The 12293-nt window shown below is 47.5% G+C and overlaps 1 protein-coding gene across 1 annotated transcript in view; it reads right to left on the bottom strand.

Moving 5' to 3' along the window:
- Positions 1-9643, bottom strand: part of HPRT1 (hypoxanthine phosphoribosyltransferase 1) — a 684029-nt gene extending 674386 nt beyond the window's left edge. Inside the window, exon 1 of the mRNA XM_078766014.1 lies at positions 9539-9643. Coding sequence (XP_078622140.1) covers positions 9539-9634 — 96 coding nt within the window. The 5' untranslated portion in view covers positions 9635-9643. The remainder of the gene's footprint in view (positions 1-9538) is intronic.
- Between the last annotated feature and the right edge of the window lie 2650 nt (positions 9644-12293).

Here is a 12293-nt window from a genome sequence, read left to right as displayed (position 1 = left end):
CGCTGAGAGAAAAACAAAGCCTCAAGGTAGGACACAAGGTAGAAGGCCTCAAAAAATGCGGCACAAAAATACCGACGATTTTTTATACGGGTATGAAAGACTAACACCGAGAATCTTCATCGGGACACACTGAAGGTACACACACCGAAAGATAAATACAGTTTCGACAAAAATACAATTGTGAACAATTACTTAACTTCGAAAACGTGGAGAGCGTGTGCAGCTTCGAAAAACCGTTCCATCGCCGACAAGGTCTCGTGAGACTTCTTGGCAAATTCTAGTCTGGCCTTTCTATTTTTGGTTCTGATGAGAGGTTTGCCTCTTGTGGTGTAGCCTTTGTAATTCTGCTGTCAAAGACTTCTGAGTGAACAATCAATGCAACAAGAAGCACCTGTCAGTCTTTTGTTCCAATACTTATGCTTACCTAAAATTGGGGGACTGAACATAAAAAGTGCTATTGTTATACAATGGTAAAACATACACAGTCATGCCCAAAAATATTGGCACCCTTGCACTTTTTTCAAATAATGCACCATTTCTTCCAGAAAATTGTTGAAATAAAAAAATATTTTGGTATTCACAAATGTATTTCATTGGTTTGCAGTGGAACAAAACAAAAATAGCTGAAGAAATTACTAAATCTTAGTTTATTCCACACATAAATCCTAAAATGACCCGTACAATACTATTGGCATCTTTTAGAAGTTGTTAGAAATTATTACATTTCAAGCAGGTGATTGTCCATTTGGAATTGAACTCACCTGTGGTGAGTTGCAGGTGCCTGCAATATTTTTAAAAATCGCAGCGCGCCCATTTTCGAAAGGAACCTTCCTCTACCCAACCCCAACACACACTGCAAAAATTAATTTAATCGGACAAGCCATTCTGCTCGAAATTGATGGAAACAAATTTCAAGATAGCTGTCGTGGCGGCCATATTGAAAATCGCAGCGCGCCCATTTTCGAAAGGAACCTTCTTCTACTCAACCCCAACACACTGCAAAAATGGATTTAATCGGACAAGCCGTTCTGCTCGAAATTGACGGAAACCAAAAGTTGACGGACGCCCAGATGGCTGTAGTGGCGGCCATATTGAAAATCGCAGCGCGCCCATTTTCAAGAGGAACCTTCCTCTAGTCAACCTCAACACACACTGCAAAAATGGATTTAATCGGACAAGCCGTTCTCCTTGAAATTGACGGAAACCAAAAGTTGACGGACGCCCGGACGACGCCCGTGACGACAATACCCCTTAGCCCAATTTGGGCTGAGGGGTGATCACTCATTCAACTAATTTGAATAGAGAAAAGGAGTCATTCTGCTCTTTTGTGTCAATGTGTGTTCCACAATGAGCATGGAGAAAAGAAAGAAAACCAGAGAATTGTCTGAGGAGGTCAGACACAATATTGTAGCCAAGCATGGACAATCTCAAGGCTACAAGTCCATCTCCAGAGACGTTGATGTTCCTGTGTCCACCGTGCGCAATGTTATCAGGAAGTTTAAGGGCCAATGGCACGGTAGCCAACCTCACTGGACATGGCCGCAAGTGAAAACCTGATCGAAGTTGCAGCAAAGGATTGTTCAAATGGTGGAGAAAGCACCTCAATCAACTGCCAAACAGATTCAAGCTGACCTTCAGACACAAAGTACGACAGTTTCAACTTGCACCATCCGTCACCGGGAAATTAAAAAAAATTGATCGTCAGAAACGGCATTTCGTGCGTTCTTGGAAGTTTCTGCAGTTCCTTGTGTTCTTCCCGGGTCCAACAGTTCAACAGATTCGCGATGACTAATGGTCAGATGGAGGAACTGGGGAAACGACTTGCCCAGCTGTTCCTTCTGCTATAAATTGATTAATTTTGTATGTGTGTGTGTATGTGTGTGTGTGTGTGTGTGTGTGTGTGTGTGTGTGTGTGTGTGTGTGTGTGTGTGTGTGTGTGTGTGTGTGTGTGTGTGTGTGTGTGTGTGTGTGGTGTGCATGCATGTGGCATGTTTTTTGTGTAGTTCTACTGGAGCTTTCTGATATGGAATTTCTGATTTGTGTAGTTCTCGCGAATTGATTGTTATGATCTCCTGAGTTAATTAGGCTAATTAACTACAAAGAATCCAGAAGAATTCCCATGTTTCTCAACGCACGCCATGTTAAGGTGTATAGAGCAGCTTATTAGGTCCTTCCATGGCATGCCATTCTCATTACTAATAAATAACAAAAACAATGATAATATTGTAACAAAGCATTTATTCCAACTCAAGCACAAGCACTATAGCAGGCAGGTATGCTGCAAGGCCATCAAAGCCGATGAAAATTTGGTCCATTTGGGCCAACGGGCTCACTCGTAGTTATAAAAGACCTGTGCACTCCCATAGTGTGAAATGATGGCGATGACAGACTGTGTGCTGGTCAAAGCCCAGCACAGCCATGCGCCTAGGTTGTGAAGCTCAAGGCAGGGGGTTCTCCCCACAAAAGAGATCAGATAGGACAGCGGATTGTGAATTATTTTATTAATGGTAAATTATGCTATTTTGGAATAGACGGCGCTTGTGTTTCTGAATGAAAATGTCACACACATCATGTGGGGATATGGTGAAGTCATGGTGTATGTTCATGAGGGCCAGAGATGCCATCCGACTTTCTCCCATGGAATTTCTTAGGTAGGTCTTCAGACGACGCAGGCAAGAAAATGAGTGTTCGGCCTCACAGGAGCCTACAGGGAGGGTGCATCCAATATGGAGTAGGACTTTGATGGATGGAAATTCTTCTCCATCTACTGCGCAGAAACAATCCATGAATGTGCTTGGAAGCATGTTGTTGGGCTTCCTTCTCCAAAACATCTGCCAGTCTCTAAGCTAATTTATCAGTCCTGCGGGATGCTCCATGTCGTTTTTCCAACGCAATAGCTTCTGATGTAGGGCTGGAATGTCGCAGGTATCGGTGATTATTGCAGATGGCATCAGCAGAAACAGATCACTACCTTCCCGATTTTCAGCACAGAATCGGGTGTCTATTTCGTGGCTGGGGTGGTCGAGAAATGGAATGCACAGGTTTCTGAGGTAGAAGAGCAAGGGAGTATTGGCGGCAGTGTTTGGACGATTGATTTGTCGTTTTACAACTCTTGGCATTGTGACATTACCTCCAACAGATTCTATCATGGCCTTAGCATGATCGAACCAAAGAGAGAATTCAGTTTCAGCATTTGACCGTAGTTGAGTGAGCGCGTCCTTGTCGTCAATCATAGGGTATGCCTCCAGCACATCCATGCCGTTGCGTTGCAGAGCAGGGGGGGGGGTGCGCACCCCCTGCACCCTCCTGGATCCGCCGCTGGACCCCACTGTTGAGAGAGAGAGAGAGAGGGAGAGACATAAGAAAGCCCGACTGGAGTTTTCCAAAACACACCTGAACAAGCCAAAATCCTTCTGGGAGAACGTTCTGTGGACAGATGAGACTAAATTAGAGCTTTTTGGTAAAGCACATCATCTCTATGTTTACAGAAAACAAAATGAAGCCTTCAAAGAAAAGAATACCTTCCCTACAGTTAAACATGAAGTTCAGTGATATTTTGGGGTTGCTGTGCTGCCTCTGGCACTTGGTGCCTTGAATGTGTGCATGGAATCATGAAATCAGATTACCAAGGCATTTTGGAGCGCAATGTTCAACCCAGTGTCAGAAAGCTGGGTCTCTGTCGAAGGTCGATGTCGAAGGACTTTTAAAATGGTATCTGCTGCCTCCTTGCTTGTCATTCAACATTTAAAAGGAAAAGAGCATGGACAATTCCCATTTACCTTTTCTGCATTATCAAATCCAGTTCTCGCGCATAGTGAAATTTCAAGGTCAGAGGGGGGAGGGAGGAGGGCACAATTATCAACCACTGTTTGACATTGCTGGGTGTGCAAATTATGGCTCTGCCTGCAAATTTCAATGCGTCCATCATGCTCACTACGATATGAAAGATTTAAATCGAAACAAACAGAAGAACAAAAACCCCAGAATTTGGTTTGCAAGCACACACCAACGCAACGAGCCATGAGGGATGAACCATACCCAAGCCACCCTCACATCACATTGGAAGTTGTAGGCAAGTGCACCTCAGAAAGGATAACTTATGTTAATGCACTGAGCAAGCCAATGTGAAGAACGCTTATCAACTTTGCAGGCATCCTGATTTTTTTCTTGATGTGAATTTAAAAAAACCTTTCACAAGTTGACTAAACTACCACTAAATATTACTGTGTAGCAGGTAAGCACAACAAACATTGGGGATTATTTGCATGGGTACCAACATCGCCTACTGCCTGACATACTGGCGGGAGTAAATTGAGCCCCCTGATCTCGAACTCACACGAAAAACGAGATCTCGTTCAGGGGAGATTTAATTATTGCGAAAAGGAGAATAGTTTGGCATCCATGGGGAGGAGGAAACTCCAAGGCAGCGCAATTCATCCCCATTGATGTGTGGTCACTGGTAACTAGAGTACCCTGAGAAGTGACACCACTTCACCCAAACTCGGTGGCTGTGTCGTTGGTTGTTATCTCCATATGTGTGTTTCAGAAGGTGGAACAGAGTCCTCCCAGGTCTCGAAGTATCCACATCCGTTTCCGTAAGGGACACGAGTCATGGACCAATTTGTGAATTTTTCTTATTCTCGAAGTTTTGTTCCAAGGGCTCTTTTGAGGATCGTCACTGAGCCTTGGCCATAGCTTCCAACTGCAGTTTGTTTGTCGTAATATTCCTCGGAATGTTTTTTAAGATGTCTGTAAGGTTCTTCTTCATCATTCCCGTTGCTCCAATAATCACGTGTACAATTTCGGCGCTCTTCAGCTTCCAGGATTTTTTCACTTCATTCTTGAGGTCTTGGTATTTGGTCAATTTCTTGATTTCTGTATTTTGATCGAAATCGCTGGATACTGAACATCTCCATTAGCAATGCCTTATTTTCTTTTTCGTACCTCAGTACTATATCCGGTCACAATACTTTGTTTTCTATGTTTATGCTCGATGGGATCATCAGGTCATATGTGAGCATTACCTCCTTGTTTAAAATTATTGCTTTTGGTTCATGTTTCCATGGGTTTTGTTGATCTGGGATATTGAATTTTTTGCAGATGTGCCAGTGGATTACTCTACCTACCTTGCTGTGCCTTTTGGTGTACAGCTGCTCTGACATGAGTTTTTTACATCCCAATAGGAGGTGGCTCGCACTTTCTCTTTCTACCTAGCAAAACCTACACTTGTCCGAATGACTCAATATTATTGAATTATCTTCTTAAAGCCATTCGTGTAGTGTCAACTGGTCCTTGAATATACTTCCTCTACTCTTCACGCACACTGCTCATATCTTGAATAGACTTTACAATGGAGAATGGCCTCCTTCTCCACCATCATGCTCCAACATTCATTGTTGAGCTTTGTTTTTGAAGAGACAGGTAGCACCTCCCCAGCCTTGTGCAGATCCCTGTCTCCTTGTGAGATGGCTTTTATTCTCAGGTGCAGGTGTGTGTGTGTGTGTGTGTGTGTGTTTCGTTAGAATTAATTTTTCCCCACAAACAGCACTATTGGGCAGACATGCTTAACTTTTTTCCCCCCATGTGTAAATGTCCTGTTGTCTGTGCTTGCCCCACTGTTCTCATACCCAATTCTCCACCCCACCCTCCCTCCCACAGTGAATTAAGTCGATAAACTGATAGATTGAATCAATGTGCTGTTGATGTGGTGCAGGCTTGATGGGCCAAATGGCCCCCTCCTGTGTCAACGTTCCTTGTGTGTCCTTGTCTGTCAATTCACATTATGTGACGAAAACGTCGTTATTGTTTCACCATAAACTTTCTCTTCAACACTAAACCAACAATTAAGCCACAAACTTTATAATGACTTTTTAAGTGTTGTATCTTTATCAAATATAAATGGAAATGAGAGGTTTAAATGTTTCTTTCCACGGCAAAGATAAATTCCAGGCATGCTGCCTCATCATAACGAGTCCCCCCTTTCCCCCCTGGCCCCACCCTTGTGTGAAGGATAACAAATTGGAGGAGCAATCCACCAAATATTGAAGGTGAAATAGAAGCCAAACTTCAAAAACAGATACCAGATGTGGTCATTATATAGATTTTATTTTAATTTTCGTTCTTATTTAAATAATAAATGAACCGTGAAATATCAATTAAAACTTTAGTTAATTTCCTAGTAATTTTAATGCGAGCAACCATGTCTTGTCTGTGATTGGTCAGAAGTTATCATATGTGATGTCATATATATTTTGCCGTCCCTAATAGGCAACATGGCCTGACAAGATGGTGCAGAGGTCACGCACTTGCCTTTGAGCTGTCTAGTCGAGGCTCGATACCCAACCGGGGTACGAGTACCGCACTATAAACTGTGGATTGGTGCTTCGCCGGCAGGGCTGGCCATTGCATCGGAAGGTGCACTATCCCAAGGAAGGACGTTAAGCTGGGCGTCCCGTGTGCTAGCATTAGTTGGTGGATGTGATACAATGAAGAAGAAGAAGATTTGCAGGTGGGATGCACCTTGCATGGCTATATATATATATATATATATATATATATATATCCGGACGCTGTGTTTGTGAAGGAAGGAGGGTTTTACTGCCTGATTGCGCTGCGATGACCGCTGAGCCGGTTTTGAGTTTGTAAGATGAGAGTGTTAATTGATGGCTAATGTATTGGTAAGCTTTTCCATTTATATGCTTAGTAGAGCTAATGGGACGCTTGTTTGTGTTGTGTAGGACTTGTGAAGATCGATTTCAACAAAGCCTCATATCTTGGTATGAGGTCTTGAATCAATTTCATTACTGTGGATGTTTAAGGTGCCAGGTTGTGTTTCCTGGTGAGTCGGCGAGTTATTGCTGGCACTCTATACAAATTACAAATTCCTGCCAAACTGTGGTTTTTGGTTGGACGTTTGGACGGGCTATGTACAGTATTAGTAACTCGGTGGGCGGAACATCGAAGGACTGCCTTACACCCATTGGCTGGAGGGCTGGCCTTGGCCGCCATGTTGCTGCTCAGGTCGAGGTCAACCCAAGCCATCTGCGGAAGCGTTATACAGTATTCACAATCGTTATACAGTATTGTTATGTGTGTTGGGGTAGGTAATGAAATACCTTAGTCGAGGTAGGATTGTATAGAGTAGTGTGCTCCGAATGTCGCGATGAAGAAACTTTCATGAATCTAAGGCAGGGCCGGATGTCCGTGTAAGCGTTATGTCTCCATGGGAGGGGTGGAGCTATGCTAATTAGTTGGGGCATATGGATAAAATTCCCAGTGTGTAATTGCCCTTGTGATTTTTCCCTTCATTCTTGTAAATCACACTCGGCTAGCCATGCGATCGTCACATGATTAAAACAACGAGATCGCCGACGGTACCCAGACACGACTACACCACCCAGGCAAATCTTCTCGATGGGAGCCAAGTGTGGCCATGAGGCCACGCCCCGACGGACGATTGGTTGGGACAACTTGACGGCGCTCGGTGATTGGAGCGAGTGTGACGTCATCATTGAACATTCTAGCGCGGAGCAGAAAGGCGAAACGACCGTCATTTTCTCTCTCACTGTGCTGGGTTCCATCGTGAGCAGTCACATTTTCGTTCTCTCTGTTTCTGGCTGCATGGAAGGCGGACGCATTTTGCTCTCTCTCTCTCTCCCTGTGCCCTCGACGGAGGCGGCTGTGCATGGAGCGGTGCGCTAGCGAAGCAAGTGGCGGGGCCTGGTGGATCGCGACGATCGGAGGAGGAAGGAGTTTGGCCAGAGGAGGAGAGTTCTGCGCACCATCTTGTGCGGAGGAGGAGAGTTCTGCGCGCCTTCTTCTGTGGAGGAGGAGAGTTGTATGTGCCATCTTGTGTGGTTCCCGCACAGTGGTTCCAAGACCGGTCAAGGATGCTAGGTGGAGTATCGGCCAACGCACCACACCACACCACACCACACCACATTTTATTTTTATTCCATCATCCTCTTGTGTTGTATACGAGTCCATATGGAGGCGCCTCGGATTATAATGACACAATACGACACCAGGGGTTCAGTTCTCAAGTATATTCGTACGGAAAAAGGTTAGATTACAACTACAAGAGGGACAGCATAGGAAGACAGGCACTTAGACACACTCTTATATTAACCCTAGACAGACCACAGATAAACGGGACAACGCTGACTCACACGGGATTTGATGGCAAGGAAAGCGGCAGTCGATGGCTCAGGTGCACCTGGCTCAGGGACAGAATCACGGACGGTGGTGTCCAGCAGATGCGGGGAGGTCGCTCAGCGCTCGTGGGTCGCGACTTTGGTGGAGATGCCGGGGAGGTCGCTCAGCGCTCGGGAGGGTGGCGTCTTGTCCTTCCAAGCTCGGGGCGCATCTCACGTCACATCCGGCGCGGGGCCGCGTATATCCGGCGGGGAGTGACACGCCCTCGGCTCGTTAGCGCCGCCCCAGATGGCATCGGCCCATGGCTTCTCATTGGGTGCGGGGGTTACCGGCTCCGCCCTTGACGAGGGGCCGACAGGGAGCCCCTTCGTGGTAACCCCGTGGAGCGCGTGGTCAATGGTGGCTAACCGAGCCGGAAGGAGGACGCCCACTCCCCATGCCGTCACCGCGCCGCCCCCCTCTTTTGTTGTTGTTGTTGTAGTTGGCGCTTCTTCATGGGGAAGAGATGCGGAGAGGTATGGGGAGGTCCTAAACTTCCTAACAGGTGCCATATAATCACATTCTGGTGCAACGAAGAGTCATAATTAATGGAAACAAGTCCTTAACTGACATAGATTAAGAATAACTAGCAAGATGTCCTATAATTGTCTACGTGTGGTGCGGGGACCTGGGCACGACATTTAATGGGGGGATGAAGGGGAAGATCGGCTCTAATGGGTGTTGTTTACAGACAATGGGACTAGGGAATGGGGTAAGGGAGAGTTGGGGAGTATCGGAGAAAATAGGGGAATATTTACAAGCGGATATGGAGGCCAAATTCCATATTCGCAACATTGCACCCTTCTCTACCCTCGGGGCGTCCCGACCCGATAAATTTTTACCTACTTTAGTGTGGCACGCAATGTAGTTCCCTCTACTATTAACTCTACCCTGAGTGCGACAGTTTTACAGATATTCACAAATGAGTAAATATGTCCCCCTGCGACGTTGCACCCTTCTCCTCACAGAAACACACCCACAGGATAACCGAATCCGGAAAGAATTCTCAAACTAAACATACAGCCGGTAGGGAGCATTATTTACAAGACTACGCTGCTATTTACACTACGATCCAGGACCTGTTTTTGGAGGAACACATGCAGATGTTATGCATAGAGAGAGCGCGCTTGCCAACATCGATACACCAACCCACGAGTGCTCTGTGGCCGACGGCCTTTAATAACGTACAGAGCACCCTTTCCCAGCATCAAAAGCACCACCCCACCACCAATCGGTGCAGTCACCATTGTTCATTGGAATAAAAATAAATTCGACAACCCCTAACCCTGCAGGTGTCTCTTGCTCTTCGTGTGGCCTTCAGTGGTGTTAATTAAAAGTGGTTCACCTGTATGGCATAGGTGCCACGTTGACCCATAGGTCCATCCCCGGGTGGTGCTTGGCCGCAAAAGAGCTGCGGTCCATGGTGGGTGGCCACAAACATTGCGGTCCATATGGTGTATCGATCCAAGCAGCAAGCAGCGAAAGTGCAGGCCCACAACTGCGTAGCCAGCACCTCTCTCTCCTCTCTCTCTACCCCAAAGCCAGATCCTCGGAGGTGGGAGACAAAAGAAGCAGACAAGTGAGTAAGGTGGTAAGGGCGCAAAAGTGCACGCAATGTAAGGTAATGCACACTGGGGGCACATGGGAACCAGGTGAGACAGGTACGTTCCTATCGTACGCCCCCCCCCCACCAGGTAACCTACATGGCCCCTCCCTTACCCCTTACTGCATCCACACAACACTACACTACTCATAAACATCTACTTTACAAATCAACAAACATCCCTACTGTCTTCCCCGTTCCTCCCATATACCAAATTCGTCTTCTCTCCCTCCTAACCAATCAAATTTGCCATTTTCAACTCTCATCAAAATTTGCCATCTCCAACTGAACATCAAAATTTGCCATCACCAATTCATCATCAGTCCCTCCTAGGGAGGGAGAGATGGAATCACCCCAATGTCTCATCCACGTCGTGATGCGTCTCACAAATCCTCACAGCAATCTCATTTCCTGCAACAAACAAAGAAAACACAGGTGTGGAGTCATCATCATCACCACAGGCAAGTGGCTGCGTATGGTGCGACAGGTTCATCAATCCTAACTATCTCCTAAATGACTTTAACAACTTTACACTACCCGGGGGCTTTCTCCGGCCAAACCATTGGCCCTCTTACACTATGGGTTCTAAAAACCAATTCCCATTGGCCAAACTGTGGTGCTCTTCAATTTGGGGTCTCACTCCCCCGATTCATCTCCCGGTGCCCTCGCACAATTTCTGGGCTGCGGCGTGTACCTCTCCCAGTGGGTCTACCCACCTGCACACCTCCACCACTGCAGTTGCCTCCGAGCTTACCTGCTCCTCACCCTAACCTAACTACCTGGGGAAGGCCCTCTGGCTCTCTCCCCACTCCGTGCCCTCTCTGGCACTGGGCTGCCCGATCCACACCCGGGATCCTCAGGCACCCACTCACAACTACCGGCTCCCAGAGCCCACCTGCGGCCTCACCTGGCCGACATCCTCACAGTGGTGGAGTGCCCAACCAACTACACACACTAACAGGCTACACACCCAGCCATTTCCACAACACTAATGCACCCATTCACAACACCATTCTGCAACCGCACCACAAATGCCAATATCCAACCACAATTTACCTGCACCCTCTACCTAACACTTACACTACCCGCCCCGGGTACTCGTGAAAGGGGTCCACTCTTCCCCCATCCACACCTTCGCACCATGCACACCACTCCGTACCACTTACTCCAACTCTCTCCACACACCTGTACCTGCACACCTGTGCTCTCACACCTGGTGCCGCCTGCACCCTTCTCTCCCCAAGCGCATTCGCGCTGATCCACACACTCATTACTCATACACTGCTCCACACACCTGTCCAGTTGCACACCTGTGCAATCACACCTGTTCAATTCTTACAAACACGGCATCATCTCAGCTAACTACTCCCTTCTGAAACTTGCGCTTCCCAGTCGTCCCTTTAAACTATTGCGCTCCCACGTCATTATCATCCACCCTAATCTACCTGCGTCCCCACTACAGGTATCAGTCACTAACTAAACCTTAACGTTACCTACTGTCAATCTCTAGATCCCTACACACGATATATCCTAACCCACCCGGGCTAGTTTTCACTGCCATACACCCCATAAGCTATTGCTCCTTTGCCCCCCCATGGGAAGGATGGTGGATTTGCCATCCCACCACATCGGGGGTCTCTCACTACCAATTTTGCACATCAAATTTCAATAAATCAAAAATTTGCCAATCACTGCCCATCATCTGCCAATCACTACTGCCAATCCCTTGCCAATCATCAAATTTTGTTTTTCTCCAATTTTGGGTCCAAAACACTAACCTCATCACCCAGTCGACTCACTAATACCTCTCGGTGCGCCAATCCCTGTCCAAAGCCCGGCTTCGTAAAGCCAAGCAATGGATGCTGGTTGTTTTGTGCCAGCGGCTGGATGCGTCCGGCACTCGGTGCAGGGACGGGGGCTTACCCGGGCCGAGATCCCACGCATCACCTCGGCGTGGAGCCATCCAATGTCCCGATCTCGACCTGCCGGCACGTCTCAACAAAACGTGGTCGCCATAACGACTCTTTCTATCGGGCCGCCCGCTCCGCCTAGTGGAGCACGGACGTTCAAAGCGAGGCCCAGCACGGATCGCGCACGGCGGTCCTTTTGAACCCGCCGTGGCTCGGATCCCCGCTGGTTCTCGCGGCACGCGAAGCCCGGCACGCACCGAGGGCCCGCTTCGGCTAAAAGTCGACCTGACCTTTAACCCGTGTAACGTCGATGCTTCACCTGCATGCTTACACCCCGCAGCCCGTTCCTTGCTCATACATGCAGCTGTTCCCATTCTCCTTGTACCGTTCCTTACACACCCAGGTACACCCATTCCACTCACCGCCTTGGTCACACACCTGACCACCGAACACTTTGGCACACACTCGTTGGTAGCACACCTCACCAATACACCTCTTCGCGCCCCCTCCTCGGTCACCTCCTCTGTGACAATCACAGGTGTGCTCTCATTCGCACACCCAACCACGTGCCTCACCACCAACTCCAG

The sequence above is a fragment of the Myxine glutinosa genome, chromosome 12 (genome assembly GCF_964187855.1).
Source record: "Myxine glutinosa chromosome 12, kmMyxGlut1.1, whole genome shotgun sequence".
Lineage (NCBI taxonomy): Eukaryota > Metazoa > Chordata > Myxini > Myxiniformes > Myxinidae > Myxine > Myxine glutinosa.
The sequence above is the reverse complement of the archived record's forward strand: the minus strand, read 5'-3'. Positions and strand labels throughout refer to the sequence as shown.